The sequence below is a fragment of the Zalophus californianus genome, chromosome 2 (assembly GCF_009762305.2).
Source record: "Zalophus californianus isolate mZalCal1 chromosome 2, mZalCal1.pri.v2, whole genome shotgun sequence".
Lineage (NCBI taxonomy): Eukaryota > Metazoa > Chordata > Mammalia > Carnivora > Otariidae > Zalophus > Zalophus californianus.
Window position 1 is genome coordinate 19,106,249 of NC_045596.1, and position 21,036 is coordinate 19,127,284.

The 21,036-nt window shown below is 39.7% G+C and overlaps 1 protein-coding gene across 7 annotated transcripts in view; it reads right to left on the reverse strand.

The window, feature by feature from the left end:
* Nucleotides 1–21,036, reverse strand: part of PPARGC1A (PPARG coactivator 1 alpha) — a 638,991-nt gene that overhangs the window by 96,147 nt on the left and 521,808 nt on the right. The window contains exon 1 of one of the 7 annotated variants that reach the window (XM_027599465.1): nt 2,793–3,095. The exons of 4 other annotated variants lie outside the window; for them this stretch is intronic. In XM_027599465.1, coding sequence (XP_027455266.1) covers nt 2,793–2,840 — 48 coding nt within the window. In that variant the 5' untranslated portion in view covers nt 2,841–3,095. Of the gene's footprint in view, nt 1–1,456; nt 1,564–2,792; nt 3,096–21,036 lie in introns of those variants that run through there. 2 more of the 7 variants (XM_027599468.1, XM_027599470.1) reach the window with 2 other exon arrangements.

Here is a 21,036-nt window from a genome sequence, read left to right on the forward strand (position 1 = left end):
TAAGTAACTTTTGAAAACCATTAAAAAGACCAGATCAATTTCTGTCATTTTGCTGGGCTGTAACTCACACACTTCTTTCCTTTCCTCTCTTTCTCTCTCGTTTTTGCTCTTATGTTATGGTTGAAAATGTGCATGTGCTCTTGCCAATGTTGACATGCTAATAAAATCAGGGTTTCTGAATGTGCCATTATCCTGATAATCTAAAACACATTAGTGGTAGCAGGTGTTCCTGTTATTAATTTATATTTGGCCTTTGGATGATGCCAGACTTAACAGTCCGAGCCCTGTAACTGTCCTCATCTGACATGTTGGTATTTACTGCTTCCCTATACATCTGTAACAGGTGAGCTTTATTGCAATTACAGAGACACATTCTACTGCCTCTTTGCAACTATGACAGCTATTTCCCAACCGTAGCCTTAATTTTATAATAAGATTTAAGAGGATAAAGCAGTCACTAAACACAAAAGGCTAATTATTGTACGTTTTTTCACCCCAACAGACTTTTCTCTTAGTTAAGGAGCAGACAATAAATTAGCTTAACTGCACTGATGATAATGAATCATCATAATTAAGTATAATTCTCCATTAACCTTTCGGAGGTTTTTGTGCCATTGATGGTAAATTTTAAAGAGAGAGAAGAAAGAGTGGACTTGGCCACATTTATTATATTAATGAAAAAAGAATTCTTACTTCTTAGGGAAAAAATTAGTGAGGACAGGGACAAGGGAGTAGGGCGGGGGGCAGTAAAGAATGACAGTCTTCGTGGAGTGCATGTCATGTGAATTGTCTCTATCAATCTTGGTAACCTTATTGTACATCACCTTCATTAAACTGTGAAACACTGGGGACTCCGAGTAGCTATAGTGATAGAGGCCCTTATTAACCACTGCGCTGTCCTGTCATTATGTGCAAAAGGGCATAATACGTTTTAGGATGACAGCAAACATTAATGATTCAAAAAATGAAAGCTGCTTCTGCTACCTGCTGCTCGTAATAGGTTAGACTGGCCGAGGTGATTCCCAGAGCGGCCACCGCGAAGGCAAGGCTTCTAGCAGCTTGCTGTCTACCGTGCAACAGAGAGGTGACTGGCCAGTCTCAGCCGCCCGACAACTCAATCCACCGCTGGACACTTAGCCCGGGAACTCACCTCCTTCGGAAAAACATAAAAGGGCCCCTGTTCTAAATTAGCTCTGACGCTTCCTTGAAAATGACTGCAGGAATCCCAGTGATTAAAACAAATCCTCCATATTTCCATATCAACTCCCAACAGCATCAGGAATAAGACAAGATGGAAAAATGAAACTATAGCAGCTGAGCCCCCACACTGGCAGCCAGACAACCAGCCACAGGACACTCCGGCTACTCCAAGACAATGAGGACTTTGAAGCCACTTATAACCCTGACTCAGAAGAGCGACAGGACATACGAATCACCCAGATCTCTCCCACCTTACCAAGAAACCACGACAAGATAAGGACAAGCAGGATCCGCAAGGACCATCTGCCAGGGCAGGAGAGGGCAAGCCGAGCCCACTTGTGCAAATCCGGTAAAGAGTTAAGAACGCAGGGCATGGCTCACTAGAGAGGAGAAATGCGTTCGCAGGCAGCCCCGGCCAAATTATTTGCACTTTAGATGTGTATCGCTGCACCACATGGACATCTTATTTAACCAAATCACGTGTGGCACTTGATCCTCCCCCTCACCCTACGTGCCCCCAGCTACCCAGAGGAAGCACTGGCAGCCCTCTCTCTGCCAGACTCATTGTTAGCTGCTCCGATCCCCCGTGCAATGCAACTGGGTTCCAGCTCATCACGGTCCACAGAAAGTTTAGCTTCTTTCCCCAAGTTGCCCAAACTTTCCGAGAACATTCCATTGTGCTGAATGCAAACACGCCGCGGTCCTCCGTCCCCCCGTTAGTCACTGGAGGCTCCAGAGATTATGAGGAAACGGCTTGCTTTTCTCCCCCTGTATGAATTGTGGCCAGCAGAGACTGTGGAATTGATGTATTGCCGTCTATTTTTACACAAGCAGCGAGCAGCCCCACACACAGCCCTGCATAAACTCCTCTCTCCGGCTTCAGGCAGCTCTCCGTGGTACAGAGAGATTTAACCATTGGCTTCCCTGCCACCGACACTAATGGAAAACCTTGCATCGTAAGGCAGAGATGTATTTTTTATTTGCTGACCAAATCTTTCCACCACATATAGGTGTTTTAAGGGAATCAGCTTCGTTGTTTTGTGTGCTGTGGGGAAAGCAATCTAAAATAGCCTAGCAGGATTATTTAGGATTTTGTGAGTTCTCTGTCTGATGAACAGAGAGGGAAAAAAAAAAAAATCCGGACTAGAGTCAAAACTGACTATATTTGAGCACATCCATTTTAATATTTTTATCTTCAACTTATTATAAATAGAAATGGCATTTTTCCAACCGGGCCACTAAACACCACTGGAAAGACTTCAGCTTCTGATTCATATCAATATCTTAGAGCATAAATATTGCATATGAGTAGAAACAGAGCCAAAGGCACATGGAAAGAGTTTCCAACTGCAACAGATATGGGTGACAGCAGCTAAGCTTTGATTTGCTCAAGGGATCTCAGAGCCACCTTAAAATAGCAAACTTATTGGAGTTAAGATAAGATTGAGATTCCCTTCCAAAAGCTCCTGCCCGGGCTACTTTTCTGCCTCCTCTCCTTGTCCAAGCCCTTCCCCCCCTACAGGAATCAGTGCATCGGAAGGGAGGGAAGCTCTCCAGTCCTTCCTGCAATGCCCAGCCCAGCCCCAGCTCACCTCGATGTCACTCCATACAGAGTCCTGGTTGCACATGTCCCACGCCATCCAGCTCCTGAATGACGCCAGTCAAGCTTTTTCAACTCCAATCCACAGTGACACAGAGCACACACTCATGCAGGCAACCAGCCCCTTACTGAGAGTGAACTGAAGGCACCTGTCTTACTACAGTCCCCAGTCACATGACAAAGCTATTAAAAAGTAGGCTGGGCTGTCACTCACCCAGCCTCCCTTCTCCTTGCAGCTTGCTGCTCAAACTCGTGACGTCACTCAAAGGCAGCCCTCTGCCTCAGTGAAGTAACGTTTAAAAAAAAAAAAAACGGAAAGAAGAAAGAAAGAAAGGAAACACTTGGACTTTTTGGAGGCTTCAAGCATCATGCTGTGATTAAAGCCAGCTTTGAATGCCACAGACTCAAAACGGAGCCCTGGCCATATAATAACTAAAATCCCCTGCAATCTTTTTTTAATTTATTTTCCTTCCAAAACAAGCAAGTGGCAAAGCTGCCTGTTTCAGGACAGAGTAACTATACTCTTCGCTAAAACGTGCACTCCCTAAGGATTCAAATTCGAAGACCTCCAGTGGACTCTAGCTCGGTTTGGGACTAAAGCAAGAGCTTATCACATGATGCATTTTTATGAGACATTTTCTAATTGGGGGAAGTGTTTGAAAGCAGAGAATGGGGCAAGCGATTTTTTTTTTCCTGTTTAATCAACAAAAGTCTGTATTTGTTAAGGTATAAACAAACTCCTCTACCGAGGAATCGGCTATTCCCGTGGCAGGAGGGAACACCAGCTCCCGAAGTGTTACTGCAATGTGCTTTGCTCCTTATAAGGAAAACAAGGAAGAAAATACCACCCTTTCAGGTTCTCTAATTATTTCCATTTCTCTCATAGGCTCCCAGAAAACAAGTGTTAGTAAATACAGTTGCTGCTGCTGTGTCTAGATCAGCTGAGTTTCCTGGCTGCCTTTTTTCATACATGTAGCATTTCCACTCCAGCTACCTTAGGGTGCCTTTTTGAATAAACACTGGATTCCAACCCTAGTGCCTGGGTTGTGCAGTTTGCATTTGAGACCAAGAATGTCCGTGGAGTAAGGGAAAAATACTGACACGCTATTAGCAGAAATGTTCATTTCTGGAGCTTTTAAATTTTTTTTTCTTATTTCTCAGCTTCTACCCCGAGACAATGAAGGCTAATGCAGGTGCACTGTTTTAAGATGACATACATATTGAATACATAACAAACTCAAGGTACTAGATATCACCGAAAAACATTTCCCATAACACCACAGTGGTCTGATTTAACCCTTCCAAGTTCCAGGGAGAGGCACCCATGGTATATATATTTGTGATTACATATGTTTTTAATAGAATTTTAAACCCAATATACTTTTAAAATCAGCTCAATTCTTTTCCTTGATAATAACTTCTCTGAAAAAAATCCCCCAGGTATCTAAAAATAATTTTAAAGCACTATTAATTTAATCTCCTGTTCTACTAAGGTTAATTTAATGTGTTCTCTCTTGTCCATCTCTTTCTAAAGAAGAAAGAAATGGTGATTTGCTCTCTAACACATTTTAGATGTGGAGTTGCTCAAATATTAAAGTGAAAGGAAGGAAAATCAAACAAACAAAAATCAGTTTCTTCTTTCAGACCACATGTGTTATAAGGTATTTTTCGACTCTGATATCTGCAACAAGTTGCCAGCAAATTCCTGAATCATGTGACGAAATTGACAGTTTGTCATTACTGGACGTAAAAAGATGGCCCAGAGCTTTGACATTTTAAGTTAGCTGAATACATTTCACTGGCACATTTTTCCCTCCTACAAATAGTGGAAAATTACTGTAGTTTTAATTTTCTAAATCAAGAAAGAACAGGAAAATACAACCTCGGGAAGGCTTTTATACATGCAATTAGTGGCATTACTCTGCACTCCCCACAAAGAAACACTAATTTTCTTCCCAATTATATTCCGATTCAATGTAAAACTACAGTAAATTATTAAAATTCACGGCAAAGGTCACTGGCTCAACCCTCAACACAGTCAACTGTGAAATAATACTGGTCACTTGACCAAGAAGAGTTGATGTTTATTAATTATTATCAGGTGATCCCTGTGGTGAGTTTTCTCTGATACTTTTAATTGTGTTCATCGAATGTGAGGTATCCATTATGTATATATTTATAATATAATTTATATATTTATAAAATATATATTTTTATATATACGATATTGATAAATATATACATATTTTTTAAATCATGGTCACACATTTTGGAGACGTTCTTTACATTGGAACAATTTGTATTGTTTTTGCTATTTTAACCTGCTCACATTGTGTTGTTGGAGTTTTCTTCTTCGTCTTTTTTGCCACCTAATTCCACTTTTTCTTAATCAAACCAGCACATTCACTGAAACCACAGGTGGTTTTATATACTTTTTTTCCCCTTCATCATCACAAAGAGGGTTAGTTAGGAGTCAAAACACTGAAATGACTTATAAACTACAGCCTACTGCATTTTCCCCCCAAAATTCTACTACTGTACAATCCAAAGTTTAAAAAGATGCTTGGGATGAATTAGAGTAAATTCCACCATTTTTTGTTGTTGTTGTTAAGTCTCAAAATTACAACTCTAACGAGAGGGATATTATTGAGGTCTTATAATTTGGTTAATTAGCTCTTCGGATTAAAAATTCTCTCCTGTCCAGGTTTTTTTTTTTTCTTTTCTCAGGAGAACATAAATTGTTAGTTGCTCACCAACCTTGCTTTTTTCTGGCTTCCCAGGCGGTCTCTATATTTAATTCTCTCTCTCTGCCTTGACTGTTTTTTCTCTTCCTCTCTCCCTGCAGCCCTCCTCACGCCTCTTCATCAACTTTGCCTCTAAGATTTCCAAATGTTTGGTTTCAATCAACAAGGACCTATTGAAATTTTACTGTGTCCACAGCAACGTATTGCAAGGCCTGCCAAGAAGGCACATGACATGGACACAAGGGAGCTGACAATTTTAGGGGGATGACAGTCCTTAAAAACAGAATGACTTGATATGAAAAAACAATGCTACTTTGCTCAATATCCAGATTCCTCTTCTCCTTAAAACACACCCTTTTTAAGTACAAGGTCCTTTCACTAACCATTACAATTCACACCCAAATCAACCCCACTTTGTCCCAACAATAGAAAGAGGTATTTATTAACATCTGTTGAGTGCCCATAATGTTCCATATCTTCACAGAGCCTAGATTCCATCCTCAATGGAATTTCTCCCCCCACTAGTTCTGTTAACGTTTCCCAAGACTCCAACATTAGTGAAGGCAAGAGATCTAGCTTCAGTTGATAACAAGAGAGAAAATACACCTTCAAGAGGATAATTCCACGCTATAACAAAAATATTTGACAAAGTACGCAACATTTCCCCACTGCTGTCCCAAACTACAGGCTTTTCCCACTCTATTTCAGATAATTGCCGCTTAAAAAAAAATAATAAACGAAATCAAACTCAAACCCCCAAGCAGACAACAGCAAAGACAATTTGTTTTGATGTCATTATTGCATACAGGTGAGAACCCAGAAGTAAAGAGTTACTAGTATAAATATCTCTGCCCATTTGTTTTTATAAACTTAACCAGAGATGTAAGGACAAATTTAAGGCTGAAATTTATAAAGAAAGAAAATTGGAGAAGAAAACATATATAGCAGAGCTTACATGAGCTTGACATTAAGATCAGCATTTTATATAGCAAATTTCAATCAATTTTGGTCCTCAAACAACTCAATAAAGATCATCTGTGTACTCATTTTATAACTGAGAAAGTATTAAAAAAAAAAAGCCAAGGGTTTAGGTAGCAGCTAAAAGGGCATATAGATCTCTGAAAACCCTTCTAGGAAGAACTAAGTTTCATACATAAGAAAAATATTCATTCCCAAATCAAAAGCACAGCAAAGACCCCTGCAGAATTTTATATCCAAGAGAGTGTCTGCATAGCTGGAAACCAACATTCCTGGGAATGCTGCCTGCCTAGAGCACTCTTCCAGAAAGGAAAGGGATCTGCCCAGAATTGCTAATATTTCTTAAAGTTAATCATTGCTAACAGGCATTCAACTGCTTGCTTTTAATTCCTAGAGGGGCTAATTGATTCTGATATCCCATGTCAGTTTCTGAGCACATGCTCTGAGCCTCTGGGACACGTCTGAAACTGAGGCCATTCCGGGGACAAAAGTTGGTGGCAGGGCAGGGTATACCAGAGACCTCTAGCCTTAAACCCTCTCAAATCAAGTCTTATTTTGCACAAAACTGCCACGATAATGTGAACAAAGCACCTTTGGGGAAAAAATAGAAGAAAGTCAGTGGACAGTTTTAATGCCTCCTTGCGCTCATTTATATATTTTTTTCAAATAAACTGAAGGTGATAGACAACCTCAGCAACACATCTTTTATCCCCAATAAAACCTTCTGCACAACAGCTCTATGCAAATGAGTCAGCCTGTATTTTAAGACAGACCTCAAAATCTGCTCTTGCCATGTTTCACATTAGAAAAAAATAATGTGAAAAATGTGAGCTGCCGTCAATTGGACTAATCTAAACTAAAGCAAAAAGTATGCTTATTAGGTCCACAGATAAGAGAGAACAAAAGGTGGTGACAATCTGCATTTGTCTATTTAATTCTGCTGTATTTGTGCCTCTCCAGACATTTTCATTTAACCTTAATTATTTCAGGTTAATTCATCTATAATGCAGTGAGTTATTGATTATATGAACAAGAAATACTCAATAGGATTATTTAGCAATTGTTTTTTTACTGAAACTGAAAATAAAGCATATCATATTTTATTAAATTTGATACTATTTTAAAAATTTAAAGTGCTACTGAACCTCACTAACACAACACTTCCCTCAGTAAGACTGTTTTATCCCCTAAGGAACTTAGTGAGGGCCGGGGGAAAACTGAGGTATGCAAATTATTAAATTGAAAAAAAATATTTGTTAGTCAAACAGTTCCCCCTGGTACTTTTTTCTAGAGCTTGGGTCCTAATGAGCTTAACTTTTCTTGATTTTAGGGAAGTAAATTGTATTTCTCAACTAGTCTCAAAACGGAAGAATTAAATAAGTGAAGTGTGGTTTTTGTTTTTGTTTTCTGTTTTGCTTTTTCTTTCTTCTTCTTTTTTTAATCCCATCAGACAAGCCTAGGAAAGGTTTGGTGATTTTGCTTTTGTTTCTGTTGTAGATCTTTCCAGTGCTTTAATATTTGAGTTCAATTCTAGCAGAGCTAATATATATCCTAAAAAATGTGGGGACGTTGAAAGGAAATAAATTCCCATCTTAAAAAAAAGCAGTTAGCTTAAGGCCTAAGCTAAATTTTGTAATGACTTACATAAAATCTTACTTTATATTTGCTTGCCCCACTGCACACAGGATTATTGAGAAAACTTTCTTAACTAAGAAGACCATTTCTAAGACTGACCTCCACATTTAGCAGCTCAAAGTAGATGTCAAATACTACTGGTAGGATTATAAATGGGTACAAATTTTTCTAGAGGACATGTAGGCAATATGTATCAAAAAATGTTAAAAATGGGCATCCCCAGAAACCCAGAAATTCTACTTCTAGAAATCTATCTTAAGGACACACCAGGGGAGATGTGTGCAGATTTTTGGTGTGAAGAGAGCCAATGCTACATTATTTATATCACTGAGAACTTGAAAGCAGGGTAAATGTCCAGCAGTGGTCGTCTAGTTAAATAAATTATATAGCACTATATATACATTCATGTATTTTTATATATATTCATTATATATATGTATATTCAACGCTAACATAAAAAACTATTGCAAAATACATTGAATGGCAAATGAGAAAATGTTCAAAATACATTAAGCTTTAAAATTATGTTTGAAAAAACTATAATCACAACTTACATATCAATATATACACTCAGAAAGAAAAGAGGAAGGAGGACCAGAACATGTCAGAAGGTGCTAACAGTGGCTGATGATATTATAAGTTCTTTTTAATTTCCTTTGTGTGTGTGTGTGTCTTTCTGTAATTTTTAAATTTTCTGTGATAAGCATATATAACTTCTATATTCAAAATTAAAATGAAACTCTTCCTTTTTCAAAGAAAGATTCAGGCTTAGAGCTATGCCTTCTTAACATACAGGGAATGTAGCAAATAGAAATAGTCCCTGACATCCAATATAAGTCTCAAATATTCATCACATGTTTAAAAGGAAGCCATTTCTGTCTATTGCACCAACTGTAACCGACACTCCTCTCAGAAGGCAAGCCTCACAAGCAACGGGGAGAAGTTACTCCTTGGCGCTCGGAAAAAGCCTCTGAGCCTTGAACTATAGGGTGAGGGGAGCTCTCAACTCTTATTAGCTTGCCTCACAGGGCACCCCAAATGCCCTTAGCATCTTCACTTTGTTTCTGAACCTGAAATTTCATCAATTAAGTTAAATAAACTTCCGGTTCAAAAACATAATTATCCTTGGTAGGGTAAAGGGGATTTCAGTTCCGTATACAAAAGCATCTACCTGTTAGACCTATTTTTTCTTCCTTGCTGGCATTTAACAGAGGTCAGAAGCCCATACCACGAAAAAGAATAGTAAATGTTTTCAGAATGGCGTGACTCCACTATGAAACAGAGTTCTCAGGAAGAGAGTTTCACACCTGGGGAAAGAGAAGGGGCAGTCCTAGAAGGGGAGGGAGGAGTTGCTGTAGATGTGACTTCTTCCTGAGACAACCTAAACGGACGGAGTGAGGAAAATGCCGTCCAAGTTGCAAACCAGTGACTTGCAAGTGAATTTCTGGGACACGGTCCATCCTAAATGGGTAGCTACTGTGTGCCTGCTATCACATGGCAGCCCTGTTCTAGGGCAGGAAGCTCATTCTAGACCCTCCAAATATCCTGGGGAGGTTGACCCATGCTCTTTCCCCAGGAAAGCTCACTATTTCCACTCTTAGCCCCTTGGAGTTAGTGTTCTCACAATTTCGTGGGCCTTTCCTGCAAATCACTCTTCCTACAGTTGGGTGATCATTATTTTGACGATTTAGAATTTTCGTGAGAAAAGGGGTAATGAGGCTGGAACCAAGGCCAAGTTCATGAGATTTATAGTCACGGGAATAAAAGGCATAGCAAAAGGAATATAGTCAATGGTATTGTAATAGCCTTGTATGGTGACAGATGGTAGCTACACATGTGATGAGCATAGCATAATATTTAAACTTGTCGAATCACTATGTTGTACACCTGAAACTAATGTAACATTGCATGTCAGCTATACTCAAATAAAAAAACAAAATAAAAAAAAAGTGATTACATGTGGCTCAAGTCTATCTAAGTAGAGGGACTTGGTGGATCTTCATTTAGCCCAAAATGTTAGGAAAAGGATGGTGAGAAGAACATGGGCCCTCATTCAGCTATATCACTAGCCCACAGTTAAGCTTTGGGCAGTTCACTTCATGGCTCTGAGCCTCAATTTCCTTATCTGTCAAAGAAGATGGCCAGAGGCAACTACATCTTGGATCCCTGCCACCTCTCAAAGGCAATGATATGTCTGCCTTGACAAAGACAGGCACCTTGGGAAGACCTCTTTATGTGGAGCAAATCCAGATGTTTCATTGCACAAACGTACTGGAATCAGGAAGCGCGTGCAGGAAAAGGCACTGGTGCTCAACTTTGCTGAAAGAGCAAAGCTTCATCATTTCCCTTGCAATATGGATATTTAACTTCCTAACCATTCCAGGAAAGGAATACAGGAGAACTTACTTTCACTCATACTGACTTACAAGAAAACTGGCTTCTACAGACTTGAGTTTCTTACAAAGCCCAACAGTGGTCCCAGAGAAACAGCAAGTTTCCATCTTGTTTCTCATGAATGCTATTAAGCGGCACGTGTCATGTGTGAGACCAAGTCCCTACTCGCACAATAAAAATGAAAACCACACACCTGGTGTGACAGTAACTATTTACTTTTGCCTGCACCTAGATGCAACTTAACACACTAACATGTTCTTTGGTTTTACAACAGGTGAGAAAAGATGTTACCAGGAGAAAGAAGATTTAGAAGAGAGGAGGGATCCTGAACTTAGGGTTTTTGTATGTAGGAATAAGGTCTCTGGCATCTAGGGAAATAAGAGTTTAAAGTAACCCTTCTGCCTCCTCACACCAGAACACTCCCCCCGCTTAAATGAAAACCTCATTACATTTGGTCAAAGGAGACCTTACCCCTTTTTTAATTTGAAGGAAATCACTTGAGATATTATTGCAGGGTGTGGAGCGAGAAAAGGTCATGTGCCTAAAATATGTTATCATGGCATTATTAGCAGATGTACTGAACCAAGGCTGTATTGCAGGGTAGTTGATGTCTCGTTGGGAGTTAATAAAATCTCCTGGTCAGCTATTTCCTTTGCACATACAACCCAACTCAGCAGGAGGTGTTTCAGAGCCATCTAATGCCACCCAGCTAGAGATTTTCCTTTAGGGCTGAGTGAGTAGCCACAGGCACACTAAATTCCCTCATAGGACATGTGGAGGGAACCCTGGTGACAAAGGAGTAAGCAAAGTAATACCAGGTAAATGATAAACCTCGGGAAGGACAAAGCCTCGATAAAGCATACAATGCTGGATATCCGCACAGAATTCTCCAGCATGCCATACTTCACGTGTCCCTACACCCAGAGGAAAGAAACAGCAAGAAAACGAACATGAGGAAAGCCTGATTTGGGTGCCTGGGAAATAATCTCCAAAAGGCAGTTTGCAAGAGTTTCCCTTTTGAACAGGTCAAAAGTTTTATTATGCTTTAAGGAGACCAGGTTGGACTCTGCCCCAAGCAGATGATCAGAAAGGATTCTTTTCCTGCCTCTTTTCAAAGCAAAAATCTCTGACAGCCCCTAAGGTGTTAATTTTCCACCCTCCATCTTAGTGGATCTACTTCCACGTAGGGGACCTAAAAATAGGCCACACCTAACCTTCTTCATAGGCGTGTGAAGCTGCTTAGTGGGAACTTCAACTTGGTGCTGTCCCTGGGTATCTGCAGACTGTGCTCTTTGTCTTCTCTACGATATTACCCTATGTTGGCGAGCGCATAAAAACACAGGACCAGAGTGGCTGGCTGGGATGTACCTTGCATCACAACCGCGAAGGTGGTTGCTCAGCTGCTGTGTTTTAGATTTATTAAGATGTGACTTTTTATTTTTTTGTTTATTTAGATTTATTATTTTATTGTGTTTTAGATCGAATCAAATGAAACTATGGATGATGATGTTCTGGAAAAAAGCAACTGAAATACCGTCAATGTTCAATACACTTATAAATTCCACTTACAATATTAAGGTGGTGGGGGCTCTTATCCTTCAAAAGTATAGCCAAGTACATCAATGAGAAGGAATGAACTTCTGTGATACATCAAAATATAGATAAATCCCCAGAAACATATTGTGAAGCAAAAGGAGCCAGACATGCCAAAAAAAGTGCATACCTTATCATATTCTATATAAGTACAGAATCAAATATGCCTAATTTATGCATCTGGAAGTCTGAATAGGGGTTGCCTTTGGTGATGGTTGGGAGCTGGGGACATGGGCTGTGGGAAGGGGCTCCAGAAAGCTCGTTACAGTCTATTTCTTGCCGTCAGTGCTGGTTACGTGGGTAAGTTCAGTTAGTGAAAATACATAGAGCTGAACACCTAGGATACACGCACTTTTTTAGGATTTGTATTATCGTTCAATAAAACGTCTAAAATGTATAGAGGAGAAAGAAAAAGGAGTCTTCCTATAGTAATACAAAGTTCCAAAGATTGCTACATCTCTGTTAAAAAGAAAATTCTAAATGTTCAACTTATCTTCTCAAAAGAACCATTAACCTACATAGACAAATCACAATGGAGTAGGAATCAAGCGACCTGATGCCTAAGTGTGTTTGCCTGCCCTTGGACAAGGCCCCCTCAGCTTTCTAGATATATTTTCTACCAAAAGATTGGATAGGATTAAGTCTTCTCTGGATGTATTTCTTAAATAAATCAAGAGAAGGAAACCTCCAACTCTAAAACTCTAGTATTTTGCCCTTGGATCAAAATTCATCATTGACGGGTGTCGCTGACTTGGTTTGAAAACATGGTCCCATTCTCTGAGAACATGACCTTGGGGGTCAATAGGCGTAGATCTGCCACTTAGGAGCTCTGTGTGATCCCAAGTGAGGTACCTAAACTATCTGACCTCACATTCTCAACAATAAAAATGGCAATATAAATACCTATTTTTCATGGTGGGTATTAGGGTTAAGTGAGATGTCTATGAACCCAGTGCTTGACATATAATAAATAACTCAGTAATGACACCTTATAGTCACATACAAATACTTCAAACTCAATTTAACATCAAGCAACATTACAGTAGATGCATAAGTTTGCCCTTTGCCTGGCTTCCTCACCTAAAAACAAAACAAACAAACAAACAAAAGTCTGGAAACAAAGCAGAGAGAGCACTTTTTTGAAGTCTTACATTAAGCTGACTTTCCATGAGAATGCACACAGATTCACCACCTCAGCTTGCAGGGATGCCAAAATTCTGCTGGTTTCTCTGTTTACCTGAAGAAAAGTAAAACCAGCCTCATACTGGTCCTGACCTGGCTGTACCTCCAAAGACACCAGAAGCAGCAAGTGCAGAAAACAGTGTTTGTTTCCATTATGCTGGCCACAAAAGTTATTTGAGCCAAAAAGTCTGGGAAGAGTCTTTCCGTTAAGAAATAAGACATCTATATGGTTCAGGGAAACTGACAAGATACCAGGGGTTTGCAAATGTGAGAAGAACCATAAAAGTATCACAACGTGTTTTAAAATGATGATATCTATGGGGGAAGAATGGAAAACAAAGCCACAGGAGCAAAATAATTCAATAGCACGTCAATTTTGCCACCAGGGGCCTATCAACTAGATGGTGTTAGTCATACTCTTCCTGAAAATGAGTGATCAATCATATAATCACTATCTAAATTGATAAAATGACATAAAGGATATATTATGTTTTGTCTTAGATATGTAAGGATTTTTTTTGTTGCAAGTCATTTTTCTGTGTAACGAAATGCCGAAAAGTTGGCATATAAATTGACTGTGCTGCCCAATCCAGTAGGCACCACCCACATATGGCTACTAAGCACCTGAAATATATCTAGTCAAAATTAAGATGCGCTATAGATGTAGACTATGCATAGCATTTCCAAGGTGTTGGCATGAAAAATCAAATGGAAAAATCTCATTAATAATTTATATTGACTAGATGTTAATAAGATATTTTGGATGTACTGGGGAAAATGAAAGATATTATTAAAATTAAATTTACTTTTTTTCTTAAAGTGGCTACTAGAAAATTCAAAATTACATATGTAAGGTGCAGAATCTTCCCATTTGACAGTCCTGGTCTCAAGTTTTGCGCCTTTCCTCAAGTAAGTGATACCATACGTGCAAATAAAATTAGTGAATTACAGCATCAGGGAATTTCACAACGAATCTGAGGTAGGAGAGCAGGGCCACAGCAGTGCACAACTCTAGGGGGCACCCGTCACATCGCAGGCCGTGAAGAGTGATCACTGGAAGCTTTATAGCATTCTGCTTGCACTGCTCTGCATTACATGCTGCATAATCCATCCTCCCTACCTAATCAGGAATCCCTTCTAGAACATCCCTGAGGCAACCCCATCCATCTTTTCAACACTCTCCACAATTTTCCAAAACATATACATAATAATGAGGTGCAAATTTATAAAGTAAGTTCTACCCAGTACTCTGGACTGGGGGAGGGTAGAAAATAGAGCTGATCATATTGTAAAATTCTGATAGGATGCCGGAGAAGTCCAGAGTAACAGAAAGTATGCAAAGTCTGAGATATATACTGGGATGCAATGTTCTCAAGAAGACAGTTTTCTTCCTGGCGACTAGAAGCATTTTTCGGAGGGTAACATCCACTTTAATTACAAAATGCACCCGCCTCTCTCTTCCAAGGGAGAAAAGCCTGTTGTTGCATCTGTAATGTAACTTTAGTTTTTGATGCCAAAAATGATTCAGTAAACACAGTTATGGTATGGTACACTATTTCTTATTCAGTACTCAAATTAATCTCCAGGCAGTACTGGCATTAATTCAATTTGACGCCTGTACTTAGGATTTCACATAGGTGCCTTCATCCAATTCTTCTTCGCAACTAATAAAATCTTAATTCATGGTAATATATTTATTTCTAGTTCAGTTCATGTTAAGGAGTGCAGTACTTTACAGAAAACTAATTAATATCAATCATCTATTATAACACTTTTAATGGTTCAGAGGAAAATCCTACACTGGGGGAAAGATTAGATGAACCAAGGGGTCTGAGCCCATCCTATTTACTCTATTTTTAGGATTTGAAAAAAGATACCGAGCATCATTTCAAATATTAATTTAATTGAAGGTGTGCATCATGGGAAAGCTGGGGATTAAGAACCCTGGTTCTGATCCCTAATAGGACATGGATTTGATGTGGCCCAAGAATGTCATTTACACTCTCAGAGATTCCGTTTTCCACCTATTTTGTGTAACAGCCATATAATTTGCAAGTTGGTAAAGATATTCAAACTGAGATGCATGGCACTATTAAAATAATGAACAACTTCACTAATAGCAAGCCTTCTGCAATTGTTGGTAACAATTCTATTTTTATGTAACGTTTGAGTAATGTTGATAGCCTCGTATTTTCTGGGATTGCACATATAGTTAGCGGGATAGTTCAAGCGTTGAGTCCTCACTGTGACGTAAACAGTGCCCCCTGGAGTTGTGCAGTGCAGGGGCCCCCTCATTTCCTTAGGGAACACCACTTAAAAGGTTTTCTCTCCCCCCAGCACGAAGAGCTGGAACAGTGATTGTACAACTTTTTGAAAAAAAAAAATAGTAATAATGCAATAGGTCCCTTGAAATGCACGGTCATAATATCCAGTCTTTCCAAATTAGGCATTAAGCATTTCATTCACTCTACAACAATTTCTCCATATTGACAGGCTACCAGCAAAAAAAAAAAAAAAAAAAAAAAAACACATGCTATTCTGTTTTCCTTTTCCTCCATTTTTTTTTTTTTTGGCCTCTTTAGCAATCTACACATAAAACCTCCAAACTTGATATACACATATTTTTTTTAAAAATTCCTGATCGTTAGAAATAAAACAAAAGCCCAAACACCAGCAGCATATTCACTTCTAGGTGCAGAGATAATACCTCTTGATACTCACTTTCAAATCTGAATCCATTGCTGATAACCCCGAGATACATGTCATTCATTTTACTGCAGTGCAAATACTTGCATCGCAAGCTGAGGGAGCACTCGGGACAGGGGCTTGCACGAGCTACTTTTTAATTCACGAGGGCATGGTGATGTGGGAGGGCACCTCGGAGTCACAGCTCAATGAACTCCACAATAGGGCATGAATCTGAAACCCAATCTGAGCCAGATATGGACGTAAGAGCAAATATATACAGTATCATGTGCTTTCCAACAGCCCTGTGTCTCGAGGGAGCTCTCTGACATCAGCAGTTGAGACAGGTGGTTCCCTTTCCAACTGTGGAAAAAAAAAAAAAAAACCCGATTGCAGAGGCACTAAGTAAATATAGCTGTACTGTAATTTTTCCTTGGTGCACTCTCCCTGTGATTTCTGTCCTGTGATAAGACTTTATCCAAAGAACCCATTCAGGACATTCTACACTAATAACGGACCGCACATTTGCAAACGGGCTGCAGCTGGCTTCGAAGATAGTTTGCTGCCCCAGTTGGTACAACTAACGTTTTCCTCCTCTCGTGTTTTCCGAATAGATTGTCAAGTGGCTGCCCAACCCTCTGCTGGGCTCTGTCACCCTTTGTCCCCTGTTCCTAATACAACCCAACGAAATGACAGACAAGAGTCAGATCATCTTAAAAATCACATGCACAGAGCAGATCAATGCCAACCAAATCCAGTTGGAGTCTGAGAACTAAAATCAGCTGAGATGTACTAAGCCCTCTGTGACCACAACTATTTGCTTTTGCATTTAAGAATTACTAGCAGAAGGGCACCCTGTAACGTGTGTATAAAATTACTTAATTCAACTTCTATTTCCCTTTCTGAACGTAGATACTTTTACACTCTGACAGCCGCTGGCTCTTAAAGCATTCTCCTTTTTGTTGTATCTCCTTAGAAACACAAATCTTGTTCCCTGGCAGTGGCGGCTCTCGGCTCTCCGGGCCGTACCACATGCCCAAACTGGTTCTCCCTCACAGCTTTAATTCACAGTAAGTGGCATGAAAGGAGGTCAGCCCTTCTCAAAAAACACTCGGAGTTCTTTTCGACTTCAGAATCTATTTTGAACAGCCACACTCCCTGCCACGTAAAGAGCAGTTTCCCATTTTGAAATTCTGGCTTATAACTGCTGGACCACTTAGGGCATGGTCCGCAAAGGGGCAAACACAGGGTGATGATCACAGTTTCAACCCGGGGTCACAGTGCTCTGTGAGAATTCAGGAAACTGGGAGACGAGCAAGTCAGTAACTGCCATCCCCTCTTCACCCCCAAATTACCCTCTCGCTTGAAAACTACTTACGGTGCACAGACATGCTATAGCTTTCCTTTCCCGAGGTGTTCGTTGAATGCTTAACTCAATAATGCCATCTTAATCCTGAAAGTTTCCATGGTAACCTGCCACTGTAATAAACAAGTCTAAAGCATGAGAAATGAGGCAAGGTACTCCCGCTTTCCCCATCCTCCTCCAACTTTCAAACAACAGGGTCTTCTCTAATCCTCTTTCAAACAACACAGTTCAGAACTACTTGAGCTAGCAATAAAGCATGAGAGCAATAAAGAAATGATAGCCAACATTTGGTGAATATTTCCGTGTGCCAACCACTGTGCGAAGTAGTTATGTACAATGTCTCATTTCCTTCTTGCACTACCAGTAGGAGCAAGTAATCCCATGATGTTGAGTCGAGGGATCGGCTCACTGAAGCCTTGAGAGATTAACTTTTCCAAAGACAAAAAGCTGGTCTGGGGGAGCCATGGGACCTGGAGGTCCTCTTGTCTGACTCCCAAAATTTTTGTTTGTGTCCAATCATCAGGTGACTTTGACATCTAGGAATCTTCCCACAAATCAGAAGGGAACCATAGCTTCATGTTCTGATGGAAAGTAAAAACACCACATGCATCCTAGTCAAAACAACCAGGGAAATTAAGAAAAAGCATGACTCAAACAGGAACACAGCCAATACATGGCACCCTTCTCTGGTCAAAAGAAGCCAAATTACAAGTATCTTGGAATGTGATCTAGCATATCATTTAAAAGAATGCACCTTTCTTTGTAGACCAACCTCTAAAGTTAACTTGGAGTATCTCACTCAGATCATTGAAGAGCATTCCCAGAGGAGAAGAAACCCTTACATAATGCCACCTCTCTCCCTAAATGAAATTGAGATTTCTTTTGAAGATGGCAATAGCAAATAAAGGCCAGATTAAAACATATCTTAAGACCACATGGTAAATCATATTACAAAGGTGTTTTCCATGCTACAGATGTGTTTCCATGCAAGTCTATATGATGAAGTATATACATTGTGTTTATCTCACTCTAGACCAGAACTCAACAAATAGATTTTAACTCTATTTAGCTCTTGACTCTTAACACCAGTAATTGAATCAACTTCCAATATGTATTTTATAGCCTTGGCTTGCAAGTGTGGTCAAATGTGAAAAGATCACATGAGTTAGAGGCATTCAAAATTCACTGTGGTACGAGTTTTTGGAAAGTGGCACTAAAATATGTAGTTTTCCAATCTCCTCTGATTTTGGAAATATAAATAAACTCCATTGAATGTATTTCCAAAAAAATGTAGGCTTTGAGAACCTTTTGGCTCTGGTCTTGAGACAATTATAACTAAGGTCCAAAGTACCCAGCTCATCTGGCCGACTGAAGGGCCATCATTCAATAGGGCAGGTTCCAAAGTAAATGGCCCACAATACAAAGCCAGAATAGGCTGCTTCCTCTGATACCCTCCCCCTTTCTGGAACCTAGAAGAACAAACCAAACAGGGATGGTCTATGACCATTTGAGGAGGTAGCCATGTGATGATTAATTCTGACCTCCCCATACCCCTGCACTTTAAAAAAATCAAAACCACACTGATTATTATTGGAGAGGAATAAAAGCTTCTTGTCTTTATTTTTTGTTGTTGTAATTGTTTTTTGTTCATTTTGTTTGTTTGTTTGTTTGTTTGGAAGTTGCATGCCTTTGGTCCAGAGGTAATACTATTGAAAAAAGAAACTCACTTTCCAAAGGAGCAGTAAGCCAAATTCACATTCAGGATCCTTTTCTAGGTATGCAAATTATGCTGCTTGGAACAAATACTCTGAAGCAGATTCAGAGCTCAGAAGGACACAGAATAAATACATTGGCTGTGGAGGCTATGCACTCAGCTAAGAGTACCAGGAACAGGAACATACTCTGAGTATCTACCTCAGTGACTATACTGTACCTCAGTGCCACGGTTGAGCCACTTAATATCTTTGAGTCTTTGTTTTTCCACTTAGAAAATGGGGGTTAATACCCACCTCACTGGATTATCATGGGGCTTCAACAGCAAGAGCTGAAGGGATGCTGGTGAGGGGACCTTGCAGAAGGCCTCATCTGCAGCAGTTACTACACAAAGGCCCATTTCCTGCATCGCTCACGTTTCTCAGCTCCAACTATTTCTCTGTCCTCCCAGCCTCTACTATTTTCTTCAAATTTTTTTTTAAATAAAATATATGCTATAAGACATCTGTACTTTTTCTCCCACTGAGGGGACACTGTGATTTGGGCGACAAATGTGCATGGGCAACAGGGCTCGTCCTTCCCTCTCTGCATGTGCCTTGCCAATGTATAGAGCGGAGAAGAAGCAACAGCTCTGCTTGGAGCATAGAGGGAGCCTCAGTAGAATGTGTAAGGAGGCATTTTTAGAGATCAAAGATTTGTGTGAAAGAAACGTCTTGAAAACTTTGCAAAGGGAAAAAAAAAATTGGTATTTGGATTTATTGCCAATGCTCAGTCACTGCAAGTTTGGGCAAAGGTTTGAGTAAAGATGTAGTGAGAATTGCCACTAAGTGGAACTTTCTTTAAAAGAACTAGTGACAGACAATGTCTCCACTTTCCAACTCAAGATCTCTTTAGGTTTTTAAAGGAAAAACTATCAAGGACTAAATATTAAAAATCAAAATTTTGAAAACTCAAAAATACGTGAAATTCAGTAATTGCCCATATAGAAAAAAAAATAACAGAGGAAAATGGTAAAGCTAGATTATTCGTATGCACTGAAGCTTTCTTTGAATGTTTGCCTCATAAAATACTCTAGAAATGCCTACAGCTTTAAGAAATTAAAATATATTAAATGGGTGAAGAGAAGAAAAGAAACATAATCCCAAAATCCATATATTCCTTTTCTAAATATTATCAATAACAGACAGCACTGGAAAGAAAATACCATACTGCTTGGAAAATTATCCACAAAGACTCTCTCTCTCCAATTCATGTCTACTGTTGTTATTTATAGTCTCAGACAGTAACTTTAGACTTGTCAAAAGTTGTGGAATGTACTTCCTTCTCGTGTGCCTGGGTTCTGCTTAGCTAATACCAAATGTGCATAGTCTTCCTACCTTGTAAAGGTAAATAAGGCTGGTCCTAAAAATTAAAATTAAAAATCTTGGCTAAAAGACTTCCAAAGAACACAAGATATGAGGACAAGCAACCAGCTGTTAAGAGCCAGTAAATCAGGGGCACCTGGGTGGCTCAGTCACTGGGCGTCTGCCTTCGGCTCAGGTCATGATCCCAGGGTCCTGGGATCGGGCCCCGCATCGGGCTCCCTGCTCAGCGGGAAGCCTGCTTCTCCCTCTCCCATTCCCCCTGCTTGTGTTCCTGCTCTAGCCGTCTCTGTCTCTGTCAAATAAATAAAATCTTAAAAAAAAAAAAAAAAAAAACAAAAAGAGCCAGTAAATCAATAGGAATCTACCATGATGTAAAGATAGGCCAGCAGCATGCCAGTTGCTTAACCTATGTTAAGATTTTATATCCTCCTGCCCTGAAAGTGCTTATATTCTAAGAGTGACTATGCCCACATGTGAACAGAACAAAAGCAAGTGTGTTGAGGGAGAAAATATGGGGATCATTAGAGGTTTGAAAACAGATCTAATTAACCTTATAAAGAGCCTAGAATGAGAATGCCAGCC